Source organism: Barbatula barbatula (assembly GCF_947034865.1).
Source record: "Barbatula barbatula genome assembly, chromosome: 6".
Lineage (NCBI taxonomy): Eukaryota > Metazoa > Chordata > Actinopteri > Cypriniformes > Nemacheilidae > Barbatula > Barbatula barbatula.
Genome location: NC_136765.1, coordinates 17,824,515 through 17,851,047, shown reverse-complemented (window position 1 = coordinate 17,851,047; position 26,533 = coordinate 17,824,515). Strand labels below are relative to the sequence as shown.

At 38.3% G+C, this 26,533-nt stretch overlaps 1 protein-coding gene across 3 annotated transcripts in view; it reads left to right on the top strand.

Annotated features, from left to right (window-relative positions):
* arhgef10 (Rho guanine nucleotide exchange factor (GEF) 10) overlaps window positions 1-26,533 on the top strand; it is a 38,657-nt gene that overhangs the window by 9,190 nt on the left and 2,934 nt on the right. For 2 of the 3 annotated variants that reach the window (XM_079459136.1, XM_079459137.1), the window contains exons 3-27: window positions 1,739-2,113; window positions 2,490-2,795; window positions 3,655-3,691; window positions 3,846-3,934; window positions 4,216-4,272; window positions 4,700-4,887; window positions 5,435-5,551; window positions 6,150-6,261; window positions 6,339-6,448; window positions 6,560-6,637; window positions 6,797-6,976; window positions 7,426-7,542; window positions 7,801-7,893; window positions 8,156-8,326; window positions 8,744-8,889; window positions 8,968-9,161; window positions 11,057-11,172; window positions 11,279-11,406; window positions 13,315-13,415; window positions 13,717-13,838; window positions 13,917-14,003; window positions 14,957-15,168; window positions 15,501-15,658; window positions 17,234-17,376; window positions 17,844-18,018. In XM_079459136.1, coding sequence (XP_079315262.1) covers window positions 1,739-2,113; window positions 2,490-2,795; window positions 3,655-3,691; window positions 3,846-3,934; window positions 4,216-4,272; window positions 4,700-4,887; window positions 5,435-5,551; window positions 6,150-6,261; window positions 6,339-6,448; window positions 6,560-6,637; window positions 6,797-6,976; window positions 7,426-7,542; window positions 7,801-7,893; window positions 8,156-8,326; window positions 8,744-8,889; window positions 8,968-9,161; window positions 11,057-11,172; window positions 11,279-11,406; window positions 13,315-13,415; window positions 13,717-13,838; window positions 13,917-14,003; window positions 14,957-15,168; window positions 15,501-15,658; window positions 17,234-17,376; window positions 17,844-18,018 — 3,612 coding nt within the window. The remainder of the gene's footprint in view (window positions 1-1,738; window positions 2,114-2,489; window positions 2,796-3,654; window positions 3,692-3,845; window positions 3,935-4,215; window positions 4,273-4,699; window positions 4,888-5,434; window positions 5,552-6,149; window positions 6,262-6,338; window positions 6,449-6,559; window positions 6,638-6,796; window positions 6,977-7,425; window positions 7,543-7,800; window positions 7,894-8,155; window positions 8,327-8,743; window positions 8,890-8,967; window positions 9,162-11,056; window positions 11,173-11,278; window positions 11,407-13,314; window positions 13,416-13,716; window positions 13,839-13,916; window positions 14,004-14,956; window positions 15,169-15,500; window positions 15,659-17,233; window positions 17,377-17,843; window positions 18,019-26,533) is intronic. The other variant, XM_079459138.1, reaches the window with a different exon arrangement.

Below are 26,533 nucleotides of genomic sequence, written 5' to 3'. Positions count from 1 at the left end.
TGTCTAGTGTAGTTTTGTTGTAACCTATAATATCTAAACTACTGTAAACTACAATATGAGAGATGCTTTTGATCATTGTTTTTTAAATATAAGATTTCTGTCTTTTGTTCTCTTGTCTCAGTAGGCAATATTTCCTCTTTAGTGCTGCAGCACCGTGGAAAATAAGCAGAGTTTTGACCTGGTTTCCTCTCAGTGTGCTTCCTCTCTTGGTTTTCTATACCAGATTTGATTATTTTCTCTGTTCTCTTACATTTACTGCCCGTGAGCATGAAGTAGAGGGTTCCTGTACATATTCATTCAAAGAGAACTCTTAATTCTAGTATGTGTCTGTGAAGCATGGGTGCGTAGAGAGGAGGGCGGAAACCTGTCTCAGCCCAAAATACTTCAAAGCCCACAATTAAATTTTTGCCACACACTAAATGTGGAGAAAACAACATAAATCTTATCACATGGATTTATGCAGACATTGGAGTCATTTCACAAATTTAGTCCAACATTTGCTCAGTTTTTATTAAAACTGCACAATAAAGATCTTGGATCGATGGTTTCGAAGCAACTGGCCCGAACTGAACTTCTGGTACACATCTCCAGTCCCTGCAGATTATTTTTTATGACAAGCAAAATATATAACAAGTAAAGTAGTTTGAAAGTATATCTATATTGTTTTTGGGGGTCCCGTAGAAGTCAAGTTAAATGTGACAAAGTTACACAACCCATTGTACCAAATGTTTCATTAATAAAATTAACATTCAATAAAATTCAACATATTATTTAATACAATAATTTTACGATAAAATATTAATATAAATGAATGCTAAAGGGATACATCACCCAAAATTGAAATTTCTGTCATCATTTACTCGAGTACCTTCGAGTAATTCCAAATCTGGAGTTAGCGCACGCGCGCATGTTCGACCTGCCAAATTTGATGTTTTTCTAGTTGTTATATCGCATGTGAAAAGACTAGTAGATCGAAAGCGCACCAGTGTAGGCCTATGTGTGTTAGAAGGGGAGAGTCCAGAGCTATGCGCGGCTGGTTGACTGATGTTTCTCGCTGACGTGCACATTTTTCTGTGGATTCAAATGAATTCAGTACTTAAATGGTCTGGTGTATTCAGAGTCTCTTTACTTAGCACGTAAAGCTTCTTTGTAAGCTCTGCCTCTTTTTAAATGATGAGCAGAACCAAACCACTGTCACCTGCAGTTAAATGCATAGACGGTTAGTATTTAAAAACTATTCTAACACATTTATACGCATTTAAATTTCTGTACAAATGTGAACGCATTTAAAACTGTTTCACATAATTCTGTTCCACACCCCTCCCATTGACTACCATATTAGGAAAAAATACAATGGTAGTCAAAAGTGGCACTGAACTGTTTGCTGTCCTACATTCTGTTCTAAATGTCTTCTTTTGTGTTCAACTGAACAAAAAATTATAACCTTTTTCCTACAATGGTAGGTGAAACTTCCTACTTGAAGGTGAGTGAATGATGACAGAATTTTTATTTTGGTTGAGGCATCCCTTTAATAAATAAAATAAAAATAGTTATATTATTAGCCACTGGGCAGGCTGATCAACAAACACATACTGGAAGTTTACTTGGGTCCAGGCCTGTGTGTCCAGTAAAACGAATAAAGAAAATTCACCATGACGAGCCAGAAGTTTGTATGGCAAACAAACTTGGAGGCAACACATGGGCTAACCTTTCTCCTATCGCTTTCTCTTTTTTGTAGTGTTGGATGACGAAGATGAAGGTGGAAGGTTTGAGTTTGAAGACAGCGGTGATGAAGCCCCAGGGGCGGATCGGCCACCTCCCGACCCTGAGGGAACGTCCATGACAGAAACTTACTCACCAGCAGATCGGGACACACCCGTGAACTGGACAAGTCCAAACCCGGAGAACTTACTCACTCCAGAGGGTGATCTGCCCCCGCCACCTCAGGACTGCCCTGCTAATAATACCCCTTCAGCTCAAGCAGCGTTTCCACAGGGAGATCTTCCCCCTCCTCCCACAGATCTTTGTTACAGCCCATCACAAGTGCAGGATGGAGACCCCATTCCACCAGCAGATGGCACTACAAGAGCTGCTGTTTACAGTCAGTTGGAGGGTATGTTTACATTAGAGGGAATGATTTTATTTATGTGTCCAAAAGGCTTCACTAGTGGTTCCCAAGACGGATTGTTTACAGGTTCTAACAAATTTGCAGATAACATGTCTTGATGCAAACAATATTGTTGCAATTTTGAGATTATGTCATCATTGACTGGAAAACAAATCTAAAGCCTTTATTGTCTTTTGACCTTTTTTTATCTTTCCTCTCAAAATGTGGTGTGGGTTATCTGTATTAAAAAATCCTACTCAAAGTAATGTAAGAGAGAGAGTGTTATACTACTGTAGTTACAAAAAACAAAACATTTGACAAAAATTTTACCACTTTTGTACAAAATGTACCATCCCTACTGACTGTACTTTTTAACCATTAGGGAACAGTGGTGCCAGTGCGGTTCCCAACCCGGCAACCACCTCCAAACCCAAAGTCAACCCCTACTCTGTGATTGACATTGCCCCTATCCAACAGAAGCTTCTGCCAGAGCAGAGTGCTCCTCCCTCCTCCTCTCCAACCAATGAGAGTGAAGGGGACATTCAGGATGTACCCAGTAGCCCCGGGTTGCCATCTGGATATTCAGTGCCAGTGCCCTGTGGTTATGCAACGCCCTCGAACGTGCCAGTGATCACACCAGCCTACACCACTCCAGTCATCATCCGACACTTCTCTGTGGATGAAGATGGTAAAAGATAGAGATTGTTAAAAGCGTTTTCAGGGTTTTTTCTCACTGGTCGAATGGGTTTACCATCACCACTGTGTCCCTTCTTCTTCCTTTCTCTCACCATTTGTCTCTTATCCTCTGTCTTTTTCTGAAGTTTTGCCATAAGGGAAGTAAGGTATAAATTAAGTTGTTGCTTTGGCTGTGAGGAGGTTTCCTGTTTTCTTTAAAGTGTAACAGTAGCAGCTTTTTTACTGAAGTTGTTTAAAAAAACTACTCATTCTCTATAATTCTTAAAGGTCCAGTGTTTTTTTTTTTGATCTATTGACAGAAATGGGATGTAATATACATAAATGTTTCTTCAGAGGTGTATAAAGACCTTACATAATGAAGCGTTATGTTTTAGAATGAGCTATTTCTATCTACATACACTGCGGGTCCCCTTACATGGAATTCACCTTGCTGTTTTTACAGTAGCCCCGAAATAGACAAACTGCTCTACAGAGCACGTTTCCTATATACTCTATCTCCTTCGGCAAAGAAGCGAATATGTGACGACATCTTAGAGCTGTGTCAGCCATCGTAGTGCTTCCAAAGGGAGGGGTGAGGGTTAAGTGAGTTGCAATTCGCAACCTTACCATTAATTTTAATACACTGGACCTCTAAATCAATACATTTACACAATTGGAAATATGGGGTTAAACTAATTCTCTACTTTAGTTTTAGGGGACACTTTGAAACCCTTGGGGTCTAGTAGTGTCTCATCTGTCAACCCTACCAATTGGAACAGTTTTGAGCCTTGACATAGTCTTCTTTATTGTTTATTTGTAAATGTGCCTGCACTTATCTGTTAATGTATGAAGTGTTGTGATGTTTCCTGAAGTGACTGTGGGAGGAACAGGACACACTCCAGTGGACAGGTGAGTGATGTCATACGCTTTTAATTCAATAATTTTGATAAGAGTTAATTCATTTTGTTGAACATTTGGCATCCCTAATTTCAATAATGCATGGTGAATTTAAAAAAAATGTATAAGCTTAATTTCTTTTCATAATTCCAAGTTGTTTGTCCAGTGTTTTTAGTGAAGAGTGTCCAGTCATCAAAGAGGAAGATGCTCTTACTAAATGGGTGTCCGATCCAGCTAACACAGCCTGGATGGAAAGTAAGTTCTTTCCTTAGCTGGTGAAAGATAAAGTCTCACAAAACTGCAGTTATCTACTGAAGTCTTTCGGTTTTGAGTTGTGAGAGTTCAGTTGTCATGCAGCACTGTGTGTACACAGTTTTTTCTTATGAGTTTTGTGAATGCGCATGCATGTGTGAACCTTGTTCAGCTGTGTTTCCTGTTTTTGAAGAGAATCCCAGACATTTCCTTCCTTTTTACTGAAGAAATGCGTAGACTCACACTCAGAGGAGTGCTTTGATTTGTGCTTCTGTTTGCCAAAGGTCCAGATGAAGTGATTTATGATGACGTGCCGAGAGAAAACTCTGGATCCACAACAGGTCTGTTCATCGAATTGTTTGTCAGTCTTCACTGACTGTGTGACGTGTTTAATGCTTCAGCTGCTGCTTATCCTAGAGCCACTCTTACTGGTCTTTGCTGTTTGCTGTTTTTCAGTGCAAAATCCTAAAAAAAAGGTGCTAAATTCATTGCAGTGTGTAAATTGCATTCAGTATAGGTTTTGATGCTGCATGCTTGCATCATTACCCGACTCCCATAATTGCCAGTTAAAATGAGACACTTGTACATGTAAATGAACAACACTATAAGCAGATGCAATTCATTTTCAGAGGAATTAGAGAGAAACAGAAACTGAGGGTAATGCCCAGTCAGCAGTCAACGGTAATACATGTCATGTGACCGAAAGCTAGTAGAGGCTGCTTATAAATGTATATAAAGTTAAGTTATAGACCGTGTGTGTGTGCGCAGACCCGGATGAGATGATCTATGATGATGTGGAGTTCGGGGAGGAGGGTGGCAGCAGCTCTCTTGACAACGGTTGGAGTTCCAGTGAGTTTGAGAGTTATGACGAAGCAAGTGACACGGAGAATGGACACGGAGGAAACGGCCTCCCAGATGCTTATGTGCGGGGTCGCACGCCTAACAAGAAAACACATGTGTGTATTTATACTCTCTCTCTCTCTCTCTCAAGATGTCATCAGGTCTGCTGCCTTGGTTTCTTCCATTCATTTTAATCTACACTAATATTTAGAAACAGTGAGAAAGGCTTTGACATGGTGGCAATGGTATAGGTTGTGCTTGTGTGTGTAGGCTCTGATTCAGTCGGTCAGGGGAGTGTGTTTATTTGACCGAATGCTTGGTCCATTCTGCTCCAAAGATTGGTTTATTTTTCAACAAGCTGAACCGATTAAGTCATCATTTTGATGCTTTTTTTACGTGAGTCCGAGTATGTGTTAGTAATAGTTTCATTTGGCACATATATTTCCCTTTTTGAATGACTATTCATATCCAAAATTCTTCAGCAATTTTATGATGCTTTTGTGTCTTTTTTGAAGTTTGAAAGCCCCTTTCAGTGTAATTGCATAGAAAAGAGCAAATAAAAAAATTGTTTCAGGAAATGGGGGTAGAATTTGAACACTAGAATAAGACCGTGAAGGAAGGATGAAGGCTGTGTGCTGTAACTCGCTCTCTGTTGTCGTTCAGCTGTCTGAAGATCTGGTGCGTTTGAAAGAGCATTATGAGAGAAAGATGCGAGATCTCATGGCAAACACAGTGGGGACGGTAGAGCTGCAACAGCTTAAACACAAACATGAGCAGAAGGTAAAAGAAAAAGATTGACAACTGTCATTCTTAATCAACTGACAGTTCTTTCCGCTATGTTGTGGTGTTGGGGCTTCTTCTGTTTAACCCTAAATCCTGTCACCTTCCGTCCCCGTTTGTTTATCCATACGTGTTGCTGCCATCATAACTGTCTTCATTTGTTGGGAGTGTTATACATATTCTAGTTTATCTTTGTGTTCCCCATCTCTTTATGTGTGACCTTGCATGTAATTTTGTTTTTGTGAAAGTGTTGATATGTGACCCTCACATATCCCTCAATGACTGCCACAGCAGGGCACAACCACAAAGATTATTTTTAGAAATGAATTAGGATGGTACAGAGACCAAACTCGAATCTGCAATTGCAGTTGCTGTCTCCAATATTTATTCCACGTTTTCCCTCCCACATTTACCCATCCATCATCTGGTTTCATTGTAACATCTTTCCGTTGTCCGTTTGGTCTAAGATGGTTCACAGTGGTGTGGGTCCATCTCATAATGGAAGCAAAACGAACAGCTTTTAAAATAAATATGAAGTTTTATTTTTAAGTGCTTGCAGTACAGAACTTAAACCTGAATGATGGTTGATGTGCTATAGATGCAGAGGCTTGTAAAAGCAGCCAAAGATGGAACTAAAGACGGATTGCAGAAAACCAAAGATGCAGTGAGGAAGGGGCGATCTTTCATCCGCACCAGATCTCTCTGTCATGGTAAGGGCATCTTATTGCCATCTTAAATCTCAAATGCTTCTGCTGATTAAATTGTTAAAATGATCATTTTTCATTAGAGAAGAAGCCCAGCTGCTTTGATGAAGAATCAGATGTTTTCTTTGAGGTGGAGTGTTTTAATGTGGACCCAGTTCTGGGCCCTGCACCTGATGGGCTCTCTGAACACCAGGTACTGTCTCACAAATAAACACACACCACATATACAATAAAGTTTCTCTCTAATGCTGATCAAATTCCCACTTTATTTTCTTACTTGTGTGTTGTGAAAATGTATGAGCAGGTAACGCGGAGGGGCATTCTGGAGATGATTCTAGAGAGTGAGAAGAACTATTTGGAGTCTCTTAAGAGAATTTTAGAGGTTTTTACAGTTTTCTGTCTTATTTTTTTACATTTAGTGGAATGTTTGTGTTATTCAATGTAACATCGTCACAGTGTTAATAGTGTTGTAATCAAGATAGAGTCACTACATATTGCACATGCTGTTGTTTATACACCCCAATATATGTGTTCATCATAGCAATATGAGAAGCCGTTGGCACAGATTGAGCCGAGGTTAGTGAGCGACCGCAAGTGTAAGGTGATGTTTTATCGGATACGCGAGATCCTGCAGTGCCACGCCCTGTTTCAGATGGCGCTGGCGAGCCGCGTATCCGACTGGGACCAGCTGGAGATGATCGGAGATGTGTTCGTAGCATCGGTGAGATGAATGATTTTATGATTTGATTTGAGTTGTTGTCGAGTCTGTGAACAGATCAACCTAAGAGGCTCAGGCTTTAAATACATAAATATGTATCTGTTTCATATTATTTTGTTATGTAAATTGTGTTGATAAATTGTAGTCTGCTCCTTGTTTGTTCGAATTTAATAAAAGACATATCAAGCCTTGTTTGGATCAGTTCCTAAAAAATGTGTATGTACTAAATCACACACCACACCCTCCATCTAAGTTTCTACATGCACAAACCTCTCCACCCATTACCATCTGTAAGAGGTGTGTGTGGAAAAATCCATCCGGAACAGTCAAAACTCCTCCTGACCCTGAAAGAAAGCGTCCCAAAAAACAACCTGGTTTCCTCTGTCATTTCATGTCATGTGAATCTCAGGTCATGACTTTGCTCTCATCTTCACCCTCTCTCTCTCCTGCAGTTTTCCAAGTCCATGGTGTTGGATGCATACAGTGAATATGTGAATAACTTCAGCCTGGCGATGGGAGTGGTGAGGAAGGCGTGTGCTGCTAAGCCATGTTTCCTCGACTTCCTCAAGGTGAAACATCCCTCAGAGCCTAGAATATTTCTGTGGCACAGTGATAACATGTCAACTATTTCTGCTCTGTTCTATTGTGGTACAATATGTGCAAAAACTGTTCAAACTTGACTCGTTTACACATTAAACTAAAGTCAACCTGAAATCACAATTCAGTTCCTTGTCTTATTATGCATAATATAAAATATGCACAAATAGGAAACCTATTTGTTCAGAATCAGAGTCCATAATGATATGCTGTTTGCATTGGGTCAACAGCAACGTCAGGAGACCAGTAAAGACCGCCTGACCCTTTACGGGCTGATGATGAAACCTATTCAACGATTCCCTCAGTTTATACTGTTGCTGCAGGTGAGCCTTTACACGTACACATACCTTTTATGCTACAAAACTTCCCAGAAGGGGGCGCCACTTTCTTTCTGATCCACATCAGAATTTACTTCTCATTTGAGTCCCTTTCATGTGGAGTTACTTGTAAGTTCACAAACTTATATAAGAGGGGAAACCATTTCATAGATGTTTTCATTTATCTTTTGTTGTTGTTTTAAGTTCTCGAAACAGGCAGTGCTAGTTGATGCAGCCAATGTTTATTGTCTTCTTGGTCTTTCTGTAGAATATGTTAAAAAACACACCAGTGGGACATCCCGACCGCCTTCCACTTCAAATGGCCCTCACTGAACTGGAAACGCTTGCTGAAAAACTCAACGAGAGGAAGAGAGAGGCTGACCAGCGCTGTGAGATCAGGCACATTGCTAAGGCTGTGAATGAGCATTACCTCAACAAGGTATCTGACAAATCATGTTTTACATGAAATCCAATGAATCCAAAGTTTCCATTTAAACTGAAATAAAGCTCTGTTGAACTAATGTTGACTTCATACTGAGCTAGTTGTATAAACAGAACTAGCTGTAAAAGGTTTTCCATCTGGTGCTCCAGTATCTATTTTGCTTAGCTTTGCACGCTTTTGTGGATATGCATGCATGTATGATATTTAGTTTTAACGGTTTATACTCATGTTAGGTTCTAAATTATCCTTGAACACACACACGTACGTTTCAGCACACTCCTGTGTAAGCCCTGTGCAAACTGCAGTGATAGTAATGTTGATGAAGTAGCACTCTTGAATTTTTTATCTTTAGCTCAATCGCTTTATTGCTGTTTCTGCTTCCCCTCCATCTCTCTCTCTCTCTCTTTCACGCAGCTGCTGATCAGTGGCAGTCGATATCTGATTCGTTCTGATGACATGGTGGAAACCGTTTATAATGATCGCGGGGAGATCATTAAGACTAAGGAACGGCGAGTTTTTCTTCTGAACGACGTGCTCATGTGTGCCACCCCCAACCAGCGGTAAGAAGCATCACACACATCAGAAAGACAACACGATTTAAAAGGAGTCTAAGTTACTGACCAAACTGCTTTTTACAGATCTTCTCAGGATGGTGGAAGTGTGGGAGGCGGAGGTGAAAGTCTTCCCACAGGACGGAGGTTTCTGCTCAAGTGGAGTGTGCCGCTGAGCCTGGTGGAGGTTGTGGAGTTTGGCTCCGGCGAGGAGATGGGCGACTCTGCACGGTTTCCCCCCTCGCATTCGGGGGAAAAAGTCGTCATCAATGCAAAACCTAGTATGTTACTTTGTGTGTTACCTAGACAGTGTCTGTTAATCATACAGGGATAGTTCTCTCTTTTGAAAATGAAATAAAGAAAAATGAAAATTCTGTCATCAATTACTCACCGTCTTCAAACCTGCATGACTTTCTTTTGTGCAAAACACAAAATAAGATATTTTAAATAACGTTGGTAACCCATTCACTTCTATTGAATGGACACAAAACCAACCGGTTAACAACATTCTTCAAAATATCTTATTTTGTGTTCTGCACAAAAGAAAGTCATGCAGGTTTGAAAAGACTTTGAGTACATTTTGGGTGAACTGTCACTTTAAGAAATGGATTGGCCAGTGAACTTTAACAGTCCTGACTACCACTGCGTCCTTGGAAAAAGGAACTGGTGTTAGACATGGTTTACTCTGCTTTCCAATGTCTGTTTTCCTATTTTGACACTTCTGACAAAAACGTAAGCTATTCTAAAAATTTATATCACAGACAGAGAAATAAAAGGAGTGAGAGACAAAATGAGAGAACAAGAGTTAACTGAGTCAGGCTTCAAAAAGATCATTTTCATAATTCTGTGCTGATCTTCCAGTAGTTTGGGCACTTCATAAGCCCTAGAAATCTTTGGTTTAAGAAATCACATTTCTAAACGAAGGTATATTCAAGTTTTCCTTAAAGGAAACATGATAAAATGGTGCAAAATTGCTTTTTGCAATCCTCTAGCATTGGGAATGTCTTTTTATAAGGTTGTCTGCCCTGGTTTTTGTGGTTTGGAGAAAACCGGTCACACTGAGTTGTGAAGTGTAACAAAGGGGAAATGACTGCTTTTCCTGTATGATTGTGTGTGCGCTTCACTCAGCACAGCTGCAGTGACAGGAGAAGAGACTCCAATGGGATTTTACAAGACATAATGCGAGACCCACATTTCAGTGACAATTACCATCCGGATGCTTGTTTAACCTTTTACAGTTTTAGACACAAGACACAACACACTGGACCCACTGTGCCTGTTTCTCTGTTTGTATGATTAAAGTCCCCTCTCTGCAAGGTTGAAAAAGACTAATGTTGTCTCTATGGTTACTGAAAGGTTTGTGTGCTCTAGAGCTCTTGCATTCCCAACCTTTCTTCTTCTTTTCTCTCTCTCGCTTTAATTTTCCAAATCTAATTAACTGTGAAGAACAAAGTTACTGGTAGGGGAGACGATGTCATTATTAGGGGACACTGTTGGAGTGTTACAGAAAAGTTCCTGAAAAAATAAAATACGCTTAAGTGCATAAAGAGTTAGTTCAACTATTTATAAAATCATAGTTTGTGGTGGCGAGAGTCTGTGCCTGGCTCTCCTGACCTCTATGTTTCTTTATTGTTTCTTTGCAAAAGCAAACTGAACCTCATGTTGGTATACTGCCAGAAAGTATTGGATTTAGATGCCCTTTATTTGAAGAACCAAATGTCTAGGGATCGCACAATATTGGATTGTAAATATTCAATACTTTCAGGAATGTAAAGACTTTATTTGGTTTAAACAGGACTGTGGGAGGGGTATCATTGACATTTTACATTTCACTTAAGCTTTGTGTATAGGCTAGGACATTCTTCCCTGCTTGCTCTTTCCTCTCTTTCTCACTTCTCAACAGTTTTATCTCTCCACCCACCTACCTCTGACTTTACTTTGCAGTAGTGCAACACAAAGCAGTCTATTGTGTGAGACTATATCTATATCTGTGAGTCGCTGAAAAGCCACACGGCACAGTATTCGTATACCCCATGAGAATCAGTTTTTAATTATTCAGTGTATAAATATCCCATAATGCACACTGTAGGGATTCTGTATCAGCTGTAATAGTCAAATATTTTAACTGAGAGAAAGCAAGCTTTAGCGTGTTTAATGTTATTGTGTCTCATTACAGATAAATTGTATATGGGTCCAGGACAGTTGTACCAGGACCTCCAGAACCTGATCCATGATCTTGGTTTGGTGAACCAAATCTCTACCATGATCAGCAGCCTGAAGGGAAATTATCAGGTGAGTTCATCTTCCTGTAACACTGAAACACTTTACAGACTGATATTGAAACCAGATTATGCTCTTCTTACTGCACAAATCCACTTTACTCTCTCTCTCAATCCAGAATGTTAATGGGGCAGTAGCTCAGGATTGGGTTTCAGGCCTCCAGCGCCTCATTTTAAAGAAGGAGGAGGAGATTCGGGCTGCTGACCGCTGTAGGATACAACTGCAGTTACCAGGGAAACAAGACAAGTATGTGTCACATCACTCCAAAATAATTTATCGAATTAATTGTTTATTTAGTAATGATTTGTGCCTTATGTTACAATGTTAAACTGGTGCATGTAAATTAAAGTTAAATATGTTTCTACTTTTCTTGTGTGACAAACATTAAATGTCTTGAATGATTTGGCTCTTTTTTAGTTAATTACAAAGCAGGCAGATCATTATCCAGATTATTTCGGTCCTGCTTCCTGAACTACAGCACTTTATTTACAGGACTCTATGCTCTAATATTCCAGGAAAAGTCCCTAATTTAACCTCAGAGATTGTTGTATTTGGGCTTGAAGTGTACAGCTGTCACAAACATATGCACACACTGATTATTTGCAGGTATTGTGGAAGCATGCTTGGATGTATGTGTCCGGATTGTAAGAGCATCTTTAGACTACCAGCTGTCCGAGTAATCCCTCTGAGAATATAAATCACACACACACGCACTGTAAATGGTGAAAAAGATTGACGTTTTTGGAGAGTACATTTCCTGACTATTTTGAGTCCAATCATTATGTGCTATTACAACGAAAGACCTCTTTTGAAGACGTGTCCCATCTAAACTACAGCCACAGAAAGAAGTAAGAGACCATACAAAATTTTCATTGAATCATCATTTCTAGATGTACTGTGGCCATTCCAGTCCAGTGTCTGTTGAATTTCAGCAAAATCAAACATCAGCACTGACAAAGTCAATGTGAAAGACTGACAGCATGATAAGACACATAAAAACTATGATAAAATGGAAGCTTTTCACAATAACTTTTCCTCAATGCATTTAGTCATTTAGCAGACGCTTTTATCCAAAGCGACTTAAAGAGAGTTCAGGGAGCAATAAAGCGATATGTCGTACTGGAGCAATAACAGGTGCTAAGACCAATTTACTAGTTTCAACAAAAGCTAGAACAATACCTGTTGAGATTTGTTTGTCAGGTATTTACAGAAGAGATAGGTTTTAAGTAGGTTTTTGAATGTTGTGAGAGATGTGGTTGACCGGACTGAATTTGGAAGAATGTTTCACCAAGAACAAAATACATAATACTGTTGTATAGTTCACCCAAAAATGAAAAATCTGCCATCATTTACTCACCCTCTTGTTATTTCAAACCTTTATGACATCATTTCTTCCATAGAACACAAATGAAGATATTTTTAAAAAGAGTTGGTAACCCCATTCACTTCTATTGTATGGACACAAGACCATACGAGAGATGCAAGTGAATGGGATCCAGTTAACAACATTTTCCAAAATATCTTATTTTGTGTTCTCTGGAAGAAAGGAAGTCATACGGGTTTGAAATTAGAAAAGGGTGAGTAAATTATGAAAGTATTTTTACTTTTGGGTGAACTATCCCTTGAAAAGTGGATATGAAATAGCTTTCTTTAAAGGTCTGACAAAATAGAGAACCTTTTCTTTAATTTTAACCTGTTTCTCCAGTTTAAATTTTCTGAAAATAATGCAAATAGAAACCAATATTTTTACTTGAAATTTAGGAGAAGAACTGTTAGTAGTTCACAGAATGAAAAAAAAAAGATCAATTTGTTCAATTTACCTAAACACATTCATATAAATAGTACATTTTAAAATCAGAAAAACAGATTTTGAAATGGTCTCTACATTTTTTCCACAGCTGTATATCTTCTTTACCAATTTCAAATATGTGAAAGTGTTATAAGGTCTGAACTCTATTGATAGCATTGACCAAGTATGACATCGTATCCTGTGATGTGCCACTGATAAACAGGAAGAGACACTGGGGTTTTTTTGCAGCTGTCTTGAGATGGTGCCAGCTCAGATGCCTTGCTGAGATATTTAGGCTAGTCGAGAGATTTGAATGCCTTATTTTCAATAAAATTAGTTTTTTCTTTTGATATACTTTTTTTTAGGTATGGTAGACCCACATTCTTTACTGCAGTCTTCAACACTTTTAGTCCATCTATCAAGCAAGCCTGGATCAGTAGCCTGCAAATGGCCAAATTGTCTCTACGTACGTATCATATTCTGTTCTACATTGATCCACATGTCCATATACTGTCAATTTCTTAGCCTCCTTATTCAATCAGAATTTGGGTTTGAAATCGAAAGATCTGCATGAAAACATACCTTAACATAGTTTTCTCAATTTCTTTTATTTTGTGCAAGTTAGTGATCAGGTTTCACAATAAACGTTTTATGCCGGCGGTTATCAGAATTTAAGCTTCTGCACCAAGAAAAGTATTACTATACGGGCAACAGGACACTTTGGAATTGTAGTTGAGTTGAATTTGAGGAACGCTTTGCTGTTACAGAGGAGGACAATATTCAGGGCTGGTTTTGTGCTGAAGATGACGGTAATCAGATGAGGAAGCAGAATCATCCTCTTTTACTCAAGCAGATGGCTGTGGTCATGTCCAAACTGCAGGAGTTCAAGGTGAAGCCTCGTTCATTATCATATTGTGTTACACTTTCAAAGAGCGTTTGAGAAAAGTGTTGTGTTTGTGTGTGTTAGGTGGAATGTGCAGTTCACAACCCTGAGCCATATGTGAACAATGACAGCACTGCAGATCTGCCTGTTATGGGTCATGGCTGTGTATGGGTGAGTGTCACAGACATTTTATAATCTGCACTTAAAATACTTTTTTCGCCATAATATTAAAGGGACAGGTCACCTTAAATTAAAACTCATGGTGTTTTCTGTAGGAGAATGTTAAAGTTATTTTGGAGAATGTTAAAGTTATTTCGAAGAATGTTAAAGTTTATTTGAAGAATGTTGTTAACCGGCAACCCATTCACTTGCATTGGTTTTGTGTCCATACAATAGAAGTGAATGGGGGCCAGTGCTGTTCGGTTACCAACTTTCTTACAGAATATCTTTTGTGCTCTGCGGGAGGAAGAAATTCATAAGTTTGAAATGACAAGAGGGCAAGTAAATGATGACAGAATTTAACTATCACTTTAAATGGCAGAATATTGTTGGCAGTCGCTATTTACTTTGACTGACCAGAGAAGAGTAGCATCAACATTTAAACACTTTCAACTTTAAAAGTCATACAGGTCTGGAGCAGGAAGATCTTCAGTTTAGCTTCCTCCTCAGAAGTCAATGATGTCTGTGTGGTGAATGTTTGTTGGCATATCACTTGACCTGAAGCAGCATTACACCACCTTTAATGCTCCACTTGTGAAGGCTGAAAGCTTCGTTTAACACTCAAGCTTTTGTTCTGTGTGGGCAGTGCTTCACTGTGAGCGTGAGGTTGCATTAAAAGCTTTTATGCTATACTTACTGAAGAGGACGTCATAAAACACCAGCCTCTCTGAGACATGTAAGAGCCTGCTGTCACGAGCTGCACCCCTTTAAGAGCGCTCTGTTTGTTTCATCAATCTGAGACCTGTACATTTCCTCCCAAGACAGCCACACATTTCAGAAACAAACAATATGAACCATTTAAGCTTTGTTTAGCAGTTCGGAGAAAATAAAGGGCAGTTGAAGTTTGTGGTTTTATCAATAGGACTTATTGGGATTCTGGAATGAATATCTCCTCTTTTTATCAGGTGGCCAGCTGCACCAATCACATGGGCCAGGTGTCTGTTGTGGCTTTGCAGAACTCGAATCCCAAAGTGACGGAGTGTTTCAACGTCGAGTCGCGTATTCTCTGCATGACTTATGTGCCACTAGATGAGACTTTGGAAAGCGGGGAGGGAAACTCAGAAGAGCGGAAAGCCAATGACACACCGACTGTATGTTTGGGAATGGAGGAAGGCAGGTGTGTACACCCCCCAGCTGACATCCAGCATCACTCGTACAAAAACCTGTGGTCTAACCTGTTTGTTAACTCGTTTTGTTGGCTGGCATTGACAGTGTGATGTTTTTATCTGCCTAGAAATGCTATGTTTACTTTTAATGGTCACTGGTGTACTTAAAGGTGCCGTAACCGATTTTTGAGAAATGCGGTTGAAAAACTGCAACTAAACAAAATTGATCAAAGATTCATACCTCCGTAATAACCATATATGACAAAATTATTTGCTCCGGTGTTGTTTTCAGCAGTGTTTCTCAGAAATCATTTTGAAATAACCATCACGTTCTCTCCTTCAGTATATCTGTATATAAGAGCAGCCAGCGCTCGAAGAAGGTCCGACTGCAGCACTTCTTCTCCCCTGACAAGTCAAGCGTCACATGTCTGGTGTACAGCAGTGGCTGTCTGTATGCAGGACTGGTCAGCGGTTCACTAGTCGTCTACTCCAGAGCTAATGGTACGATTACGAAAACTACGATTGCGGGCGCTCGAACGGCGTTTTCTTTCAGGCAAAGGTGCATTGGTGACTATGATACGCTGAGCTTGCAGAAAAAAGAACGCCTAAAAACACAGCGTTTCCGTTGAAAACAATTGAAAAACATCGGCAGAAACACCTTTGGTGGACACAGACCCTTATTCTGTATTTTCTGAAAACTAGGGATACACAGCATACACTGAGATCATTCGCACTATTTTCTCTCACACTCCTCCTCACACTCCTACTTTCTCTTCCTCCATTCACCTCCTTCTTCAGATATTGAACTGGGTCATAGGCACAAAATTGATTGTGATTATTAATGGAGGATTTACATCATTCTTGGATTCAAGCAACATGACGTGGATAAAATGTGAGAACTGGATCTAAAATTGTTTGAAATAGTCCTGATCCGCAGGGCACGTTGATTTTCTCAGTATTTAAAAACTTTTCTTGCAGTTCTCTGGAAAGAAAGTGAGACATGAGAAATATTTTTCCTCTGCTCTCAACAATTCTTTCCACAGCTGTTTTTCTCTCTGGAATACTCATGTTCCATTTCACCCTCGCTTCAGTTTTCTGCTGCCTGTGGCTCTGGTATTTGATCAATATTTTTTACTTTAGTTTTAGTACCCTGATGGATGAAAGCGGTTGTTCCTGATCAGCTTGATAGGAAGCAACATTACATTGATAGATGCTCAACAATAGGATGCGTTTATGACAGGAATATCTGGAAAATGGGAGGAGTGTTTGAAAATAGTGATGATTTCTGTAGTCCTTTTCAGTAATACTAACCAATTCTGGAGGAATGTGTTAGTTTAACAAAACAAGATGCATTATCAGATTATTGGGCTTTTGTTCCAGTATCTGAAGAAACTCCACCATTTGATGTCATTCTGTGTTGGGTTGAATGAGTAATGTTTAAACAAAGGCAATGAAAGAATAGATTTTTGTCAGTAGAATTTGGGTCCTCATTAAAACAGTGCGTTTTCCCTTTCAAACATGTTCATCACAATTCGTTCTGAATCAGTGAGAGAAAAACAAAGAGAAAGAGACAGAGACCGAGGGAGTTTGGGAATACTGTGTAGGTAGGCGCTGGTGTTACGTAATCATAGCCTCTTAAGGGAACCAAACTCTGAATAAACAGCATCTCATTAATGTCTCCGAATATTATTGGCAGAAACAGACGCAGGGAATCAGCTTGTGAAAATCACCATGATAATATCCATTTAGCAATTATTATTTTTTTATATATTTTTTATGTTGTCCATATGAAGTAGTTTCACTGTGAAATGTTTTTTCATCTTAGTCTTCTGAATATTTCTTTGACAAACCTCTATTAATAAGGGTGGAATGAGGATTCATATGTACTTTTTGTCATGCCTGGCAATGATATCAATAAGGAAATAAAATGGCTATTGCATATTTTTGCTTTTTGAGGCACATTATTAGTCAGATTTAGCAGATTTGTGGCTGATACTGAAATTGTATTTGCATGCTAACACGCGTATTTGATAAACAAGAGCCAGATTGTCATCAGGCCTCTTCTTTCTCTCATAGAAGGCTCCTGGGTAGAGTCAGGGACTCATGTCCTGAAGCTGGGAGTATTACCGGTGAAAGCCCTGCTGGTGGTGGGTGAACATGTGTGGGCTTCATCAGGAGGGCAGATCTTCATCGTCAACACACAGACACACACTGTTGAGGTAAAACAGCACTTTCAACCTCCTTGCAGTCATTTTAACAACTACATTGGTCATCTATTACCTTATTGACTCTGAACATTCGACTTGGACATAATTAAAATGTGTTTTTGGGTCTGTCCTAACCGGTTGTGTAAGGCAGAGGGCTTTAGCTTGGTCTTGCTTATTTTAGGATATGTGTGACACTGTCTCATTATGATCTAATGTTTTGATGGTACTCTAATTTATGAAAGAGGCTCCCTCTCTTAACACAGGGATAGAAACACTTGCTGTGATCTCAGAATATTAAAAACTAAATATTTGTTTTTATATATGGGTGAACGAATGGAATATCCTATATAGAGTCCTATACCAGGGATAAACTGGATTGTGTGATGTTACCAAATTAGACTAAATGCTTGTACAGAAGTTCAAAATGCTTGGATGTCACAACCAATTGCTGAGGATGTGTGTTTGGGTTCCATTGACAGCGTCAGTTCGAGGTCCATCAGGAAGAGGGAATGATCGTGTCACACATGGTGGTAGCTGGTGTAGGGATTTGGATATCATTCAGCACGGGCTCCACCTTACGACTCTTCCATACAGAGACTCTTGACCACCTGCAAGATATCAACATCGCCACAGCAGTCAACAACATACTGCCAGGTATCTACAGTAGTCACATCAAAATAACACATGTAACATCATAAACTCTCCTTTCTCCAAAATCACAAGAGCCAGCAGTGATTTCTAAGAAAGTAATTGTTATTTGCAGTCTGCATTTTCATAATTCACCCCTAAAGTGTTTTGGACTTTGTGCAGGCCAGTCAAGTTCTTTCACACTAGACTCCATAAAACATTTCTTTATGAACCTTACTTTGTACACATGAGCATTGTGCACACATGGGCTGTGGTATGCACTTTTGTATTGTAAATGTTTGTGGAAGGAGATTAAACGGCTGTATGCATGATTTTTACACCTGACAGTAATGAGTGCAGCCACTTGTTTATTAGATGGGGGGTGTCTGCATGCCTTAACCAAGAAATCTATTTGATCTTTTTCTAGTTTAATAAACAAAACAAGAAATATTACAAAATTAAACTGTTTGTTAAGTCAAAATGGTAAAATGTACATTTCTGTACATTGCATATTTTGTATAGAATTTGTATGGAGGGCATTCAAGCTGGGATACACTCCAAAGGTGATGCCAAAACCTGATGATTCATGTTATCCTTCATGATTTGAGAACATTCCAACCAGCATCGTGTGCTGCAGTGGAAAGTTTTTAAGGCCCCAGTTTTCTTTCCCTAAGAATTTCAGCCTTAAAGCAAAAACTATATCACAATAACGTCACAATAATTGCTTACCTGATTAGTAATCAATGATATTTTGTTATGTTATTGATTTTACATCATACCATTTATGCTTTTTAACGTTCTTGAAATCCTAAAACTTTGTTTTCATATAAGACTTCTCTTCAATGCAAACTTGAAAAAACTGATATAATCAGGAAAAGCCTTTGAATAAGGTTCTCGGAGAAGGTCTTTGAGAAGGTCATGTGTCAGCAGAGACACCTTTAATCTGCCTGTAACTGCTCTGTGTTTAAACATGACATCATTAGTGGGCGTGGCACTTACTCAACTTCTTGTGATTTTTCTTTTATGTGGGGAAAGAGAATTAAACCCAAACCGTTAAAGCTTATTGTCCAAACACACTTTTGTGTGTTTCGGTGATGCTAAATTAAAGCAGGCAGATTTTAAACCTTATTTGTGTACTTTTTGTGAATGGGGATTTCTATTCTTATTCTTAACCGTTGTTTTGTTTTGATCACATCCAGCATTTGTTTGGTAACATGCTGTCACATTTTTATGCATTCTGAATCTGAAGGAGCCTCATTGTTCTAATAATAGGTTGTTTCTGTCATTTAATCTCACGTGTGCACTGCAACATTGTAAGTCAAAATGTATTGCACAGAGAATGTTGCAGTGCTTGTTTGATGAATTGAAAGCAGGAAATGTAGGTATTCAGTATGTAAATAGGATTTTAGCGGACTGACATTGCTCTTAATGCCTGCTGTGTGTGTGCTCTGTAATGAGTGGGTTGTTTTAAAGGAGAGTCATTTCCAAAGGGCTGAATAAAGACGCTTTATTTAAATCTCCATAGCGACAGAACGGTCCAAGCGCTCTGAATGCATGTCGGAGGTTGCTCATCGAGTTTGTGCTATCTTGTTTTCTTTCTGCTTTCTCATTTCTTGATAGATCTGAGTTGCACGCTTGGCATAGGCTTTCTTTCATTTAGGTGTGTTATTCTACTTCAGGAAATATAAAGGAAGAATCATTCTAAATTGCAATACATTGGTATCATGCACATGCACAGTCATGTCTTTTTACTCTAGCTACTTGGAACAAAGTTTCTTCGTTCCAAAATTGAGTCTATTTACATTGCCATTCGCAAAATGCTATTATAAGATTATTCGATTAAAACACAACTGTATGCAGAACAAATCAATATTGTCTTGATCCATGCAGAAGAAAATAAAGTATAAATCGGGGTACATTGTTGCCTAGCTAGTGTGGACCATTACCATGTTCCTGTACAGCTAGAAAACCATGATTTTTTGCATGAGCTCATTCTTGGTGTACCGAAGTGAATAACATCTAAATATATCACCATTCACGCTGACCTTCATTAGAAGTGGAAAATGCGCAGTCAGCTCTATTGCTGTTTTGTTTGAAAGGGGAGTTTCATTCTCCTAGATGAAATATTTGAAGGGAAATGTGTGTAAGTTCAAGTTGAAAACTCTCTTATCATGAACTAATGCAGTACTAATGTTTGCCACACAGGAAACTGCCTGCATGGAGACACCAGAACTTCCTATCAGGGTGTGTCTCTGACCACAGATTTACTTCCCTTATCTTGTATGACACTTATAACGTTCTGCTATTCACAATTAAGTGCAAAGTTTAACATGTTAGTTGGGTTAAATGTTAAAGGTACAGTTTACGCAGAAATAAAAAATGAGTATTTTGGATCAAGTTTATTCACTTTAAGAATGATGTAATTTTACTCTTATTCTTACACTTAAGAATAGGAGTGATTCATTAAGGTTCATAAGTGTTAAGACTAGGTCTCAGCTCCTTAATTATTTAAGAGAGCTGAAGAGGTCTCCTAACCTAGTTAAGAGTAACAAGATGGCAGTACAGAGATAGATACCATGGACTTTACAACAAAGAAACAATGTGTTGGAATGACATAATGACAGGGAGTTAATAAAATAATATAATAATATTTTAAAAAAAATCTATTTTTTAATGATTTGCAGCTTTGGTATTTTCTTTATATACAGCTGTAAGTGCAAATTTTGAAACTTTTGCATCTCTGTTGCCATCTCTGTTTGTAAGATAAAATTGCAGACTCCCCATTGGCTGATTCAGCGGTCAAGGAAGAGTTCGTGTTTAAATCGTTGTAGTCCTTAATTTACAGACTTACAGTCTTAAACTTTACTGAAAGTTGCTTTTAGCTTCTTTATAAAAGTCTCCTATTTTTACAAAAAAGATTTGACAGCAAAAAAGCTTGACTTTTCGTAGAGGTTTTACACATATACATATTTGTATTATATATATTTATACTGTTTTCATTTACTCAGCTGTATAGCTGCTTAACTTCATTATTATGGCTTAAATAAAAACCAGCTGCAATTTGATTTATTTGAATTGGCATGCACCATAAAAAAACATGATTTTTAAAAAGAGTTATTATTACCAGAGTTATCTAATTTTGGAACCAAACTCTCCATTTGGAAGTATGCTTGTAGCAAACAGTTCATTGAGTCATTTAGCATACCATTTTATCCAAAGCGACTTACAAATCAGGTTGACAATGGAAGCAATTGGAACAACAGAAGTACAACAAAAAGCATAAGTACAATAGAACTGGTCTCATATAGCCTACCACAGTATGCAAAGCTAATTAATTTTTATTATAAAAAGAGTAGAAATTAGCTAAAAGTGAGAACTGATTTGTCAGGTGCTGACGGAAGAGATGTGTTTTCAGTCGATTCTTATAGATTTCTACAGAATCTGCTGATCTTGTAGCAACGGGCAGATCATTCCACAAATGTGGAACCAGTCCAGAGAAGATTTTTTTTTACCTTTTTGGGATGGCACTACAAGACGTTTTTTGTTTGCAGTAGTGTTGCTTTCGTCAATGGAAATGATGTCTAAATATCGTCGTCAATGAACCTTTATCACGTCGAAACTTGTGTGAGTAATGTGTGTGTGTATATTTGTTTGTGTGAGAGAGTGTAAAGTGGGTTCAAAATAGAATTACATTACTTAAGAGATTAAAATAAAATTTTCATTGACTTAAAGTAAATGTCATCAGTTTTTGTCGACTAAAACTAGACTAAAATGTATTCCGTTTTCATCAACTAAAAATAAGAAAATAGTCATGTATAATTCAGACTAAAATAAGACTTTATTATCAGACTTTTGATCGACTGTAACTTGACTAGACCAAAAACAGTATGAACGTGACTAAAACTAATAAAAACTAAAATGACAGCTTGACACAAAGACTAGACTAAATCTAAACTTAAAACAGGCCGCCAACAACAAAACCGGTTTGCAGATTGTAGGGACCTGTCAGGTACATAAGTCTGTATTAACGAGAGAAGATAAGAGGGGGCCGAACCAGTGGTGGTCTTGTAGTCCAAGAGCAAGGCCTTGAATTTGATGCGACTATTGGGAGCCAATTCAACTTAATGGAGAGAGGAGTGACGTGTGCTCTCTTCGGTTCATTGAAGACCACTTGTCAAAATGTCGCTCAGGCATGCTGAAATGCGTGCAGAAACAGTCGGATCGTCATACTGAAATGATAGGTGGAATTGAGTATCACTCGCATAGCAGTGAAATGAAAAGTCCTGTTTCTGAATGACAGAATCTAGGGATGTCATGTATATGGAAAATATCAACGGTCCAAGCGCTGAGCCCTGAGGCACCCCTGTATTGAGAACTACTGAGAATAGTATTGCGAAAAATAGGAAAAATACAATGGTTGTCAAAAGTGCCTTGCTATCCTACATTCTTTGAAATATCAGAACCAAAAAAAGTCAAAGAAATGTTCTTACTATGGTAGTCACTGGTGGCCAAGAAATGTTTGGTTACAAGCATGCTTCCTAATATCTTTCTCTGTGTTCATCAGAACAATAACTTTAAAGTGAGTAAATTAATTTATATTTTTGGGTGAACTATTCCTTTATGCTGCAATTGTTGTGGAAACAATAAATGTTTGACACATTTTGAGCTGCTGTCAGCTTTAATGTTGACATCTGTTTCCTGAATCTATGTGTAACGGAACAGGACAAGATGTGTCCTGCTGAAATTTCTCTCAGTCTGGTGTGTTCTCAGATGCAATCTCATGGCATATCTCCTTACCTGGTATTGTTAGAGAAACTTCCTAAATGTTTTTGAATAACAACAAATAAAGGTTGTATATGGGTTTTGAATAGCAGAGAAGGGACTTTTCTCAATCATACTGGTTAAGTATCTAAAGTACACAATATCTTCTTTCAATTCCAGCACCAATTTGCTGCAGGCTCAGAGAATCCTTAAACTTCAATCTGATGAGTGTCGGATCATGCCTGGGTGTTTCTTAAGCGGTGGGGCTTATTCGTCAGGGCAGGTCGGGATTTTGTTCATGTAATTCTTTCCCAGTCAACCTCCTGTGCTGTCTTTGCATGTCTCTGATGAAGTGTTCAGGTTTTCTGTTGTTTTATTTGGCAGCTTTGGAGTAATTTACTAATGGAATGTTCTAGCTAAAGGTAATGTGCAGCTTTATTCAGCTGTAAGAAAAGTCAGCTGCTGAATGAGTGAAAAATCGGATGTGTTCAACATGATGAACAAACTGCTGCTTCTTTCTCAATTCTCCAACTGTAAAAATCCTTTTGGTTCATTCAATATGTGTTTGAAGTCTTTACAACATACTTTAAAAAGCATTTTGTTCATCCGAACAAACAATTTCTGACATTTCTGAACAAGTACTGTTTGAAGAGTTTCTGAGGGAGATAGACTATCTCATATTTCTGTAGTTGCAGAGTTTCACTGTAGTGCTGAATACAATAGGTTTGAAACCCTTTTGAGTTCGATCGGTGTTCAGTGGCACTAAGCAGATTTTAGGATGAGGGTGTTGTTGCATAATGCCTCGTATGGTGAGTCTGGGCCATCACAAGGTTATGACACTGTATTACAGGCACATGTCCCACATCACTTTAGTTAGTGTAGGTTATCTTGTGTAACGGTTGACAAAATGATTGGCAGAATTTATAATCTCCTCTTCCAGAAATGGTTGTAACACCTTGTGAAAGATTTGTTGAACAGATATTTTACCTGTTTAGTGTACAATGTGCTGTTTTTATCTGTTACTGTACTTAACCAATGTACTTACGCACTTGAGTCAATTTATCGTTGTGATACAATCAGCATCTTTTATCGGAAACAGGAGTCATCCTCTATGGCACATTGAGTGAAAGAGAGACTTTAAAAGCACCTGCAGATTATGGAAATCATGAAAGTGTACAAATGAGCTAATATCATATAGTGTGTGTACATTCAATGGCTTTTGTCTCTGATGGCTTTGTCTTCTGTGACCTAAATACTCAGCCATGTGTGCAGTAATGTCACAAACACACCCCACAAACCGCAGGATTGACATTATACATCAATTATGATATTTTTGGATCGAGAGCATGCTGATTATTTCAAATTAAAAGAACATTTGTCAAACAATGTAAAAATGTTATCCATCCTGTAGGCTCATAGATGATTAACCTCTGGCATGTTGTTACTGGTGATGATTTGTTTTTTTATGAGATTACAGGAAGTCATTTTTAAATCCATCATAAGACCAATTGCCCAACGTGTTTTTTTTTCGTGATGATGCAGACATTTACTGACAGTATTATTCATCCAGTAGAGGATTAACTGACCACACAGCTGAGCCTGGGTCAAAGCACTCATACGGCATTAAATAAAACTCAACACATGATGTTCATTATTAATATTATTACAGGAATTGAAAAGTCTTGCACAGAGGATTAGTTCAACTCTGTAAGTGCACACATGTGTCTCTTCAGAAGGACAGGCTCAAGACACACAGCCCACAGCTGAATCTATTCCTGGATGTAAGAGATGTTCAGCTAAACCACAGCAGCGGACAGGAGAGCGTACAGCAAAGATTATTTTCGCAAAACACCCAACTCTTATAAATAAGTTTGCAGCTTATTCAGTTATGCAGTCAGTATTCAATTGGATTTGTTTGGCTTGTGTGTTTCTTACACACAGTGACAGTGTATTTAACTAGATAAAAATAAACCATCAAATGATGTAATAAAATGAAGTTAACAGTTTCTATGTTGACACAGGAAGGCTTTGAAAATCTGATTCTTTGCTTCCCGATTTTCCCTGTTACAGATTGCTTATCATTTTATGACTTTGAATAAATAGTCCCTTTGTTGTGACTGTAACTGTGCAAAGCTAAGCCAAACACAACCCTCATTTGTTTAGTTATGGCCTGTTACAGCAGCTTCCATGACTAATTTAATGATCTGTGATGCTCAGAAACACGAGCCAGTCAGCGAGCACTAAATAACAGCTGAATAGAACCTGCAGTTTGATTCTGACCAATCAGGTGCTCAGAGGCAGTTAACTCACAGACGTCCTGATTTTCAGTCTGGGTCAAGTTATGTCATCGCTTTTAGAAATGCAATTCGGTTTGCTTATGATAACGGTAACAAAAGACTGACTCTTCCTTACAAAATTAATTTGTAGTCACATCACTAAATATTAAACGCATGTTACTTTTGAGTTTGTGATTGATGGGATTAAAATGTGTAGTGAATAAAAGCTCCAGGGCATTGTTTTGATTTCATTTGTTAATAAGTAGTTTATTGCCGTTGAAAACAGTGTTGCGACACACTTTGAGCTCCCCGCCGCGTAGTCACGTGGTTCATGGAGCTCTCAATAGTTCCAAACTGTCTGTCTGTTTGAATGGGTTTAAGCGGGAGAGACAGGGGAAGCGTTTTTTTGGAAAAGATTTCACTAAATATCAACACAATAAATGCACTAATTATATTTACATTTTGTCTGATGAGTGTTGTAGAGACAGTATTAGACAGTTTTGTGTGTTTAATTTGACTTTGGAGGATGCATAATGTGCAAAACATTAACATTATGCATGCATTCATCTGTTTCTTATGCTTCTATGATCATGAGTAAAATGTTGTTAAATTAGTTAAATGATGTTAAGACTTTTACATAAAAAGTAATTTATTAATAAATAATCAATGATTGCAAGTAAATGCACCACAAAGAATGCTATCAAATTACCTGCGAATGTGTTTGGGAAATGAAATGAATGGGCTTCAATGCAATGTTTGGAACTATATCCACATTCCATTCTTCCAACGGACTTCTATGCTAGTGTCGCTCTGGCCAATCATGTAGACGGTTTTAAAGAAACAACATCAACCTTACTGCATGAACGCTTTTGCGACCTAACTTTTGGTACACAGCCATAAATAATGGAGTCCCTGTAGATTATTTCTAAGAACATGCTAAATACATTAGTAAATTACATTAGTTAGCAAGTTAAAGGTTTGCCTAGTTGCGTTTATTTTGGGCTACCAGCAAGTTACATGATCCCATTCAACAAATTGTTTATTTAATAAAATTAAATGCAAGGTGGCGTTACGTGGTAATTAGCATGTTCGTGACATCATCACGTGATATCTGCACCGCTAGACTCCGCAACAAATTGTTTATATAATACTTTTATTATACAATAAAATATTAATATAACCAATATAAATTTTAATTGAATAAGATATTAATAGTCACATCATTAGCCACTAGCCAGACCAATCAATAAACACAGACTGGAAGTTAACTTCAGGTCAGGCACGTGCATCCAATGAAACCGTTAATAATAATTCGTCCAATAAAACCGTTTCTTACAATTCGTTTGATGTAAATTTTTCCTCTTAATTCACATGATTTTGATACAGATTTAAAGTTAGCTGATAGCAAAGAGCTGAACATTTGGCTTGCTTTTGTTTCAAAACAGACCTTTCTCCCATTTCTAAGATCGCATTGTGTCACGTTTCCTCAGAAACCAACTGCTGTT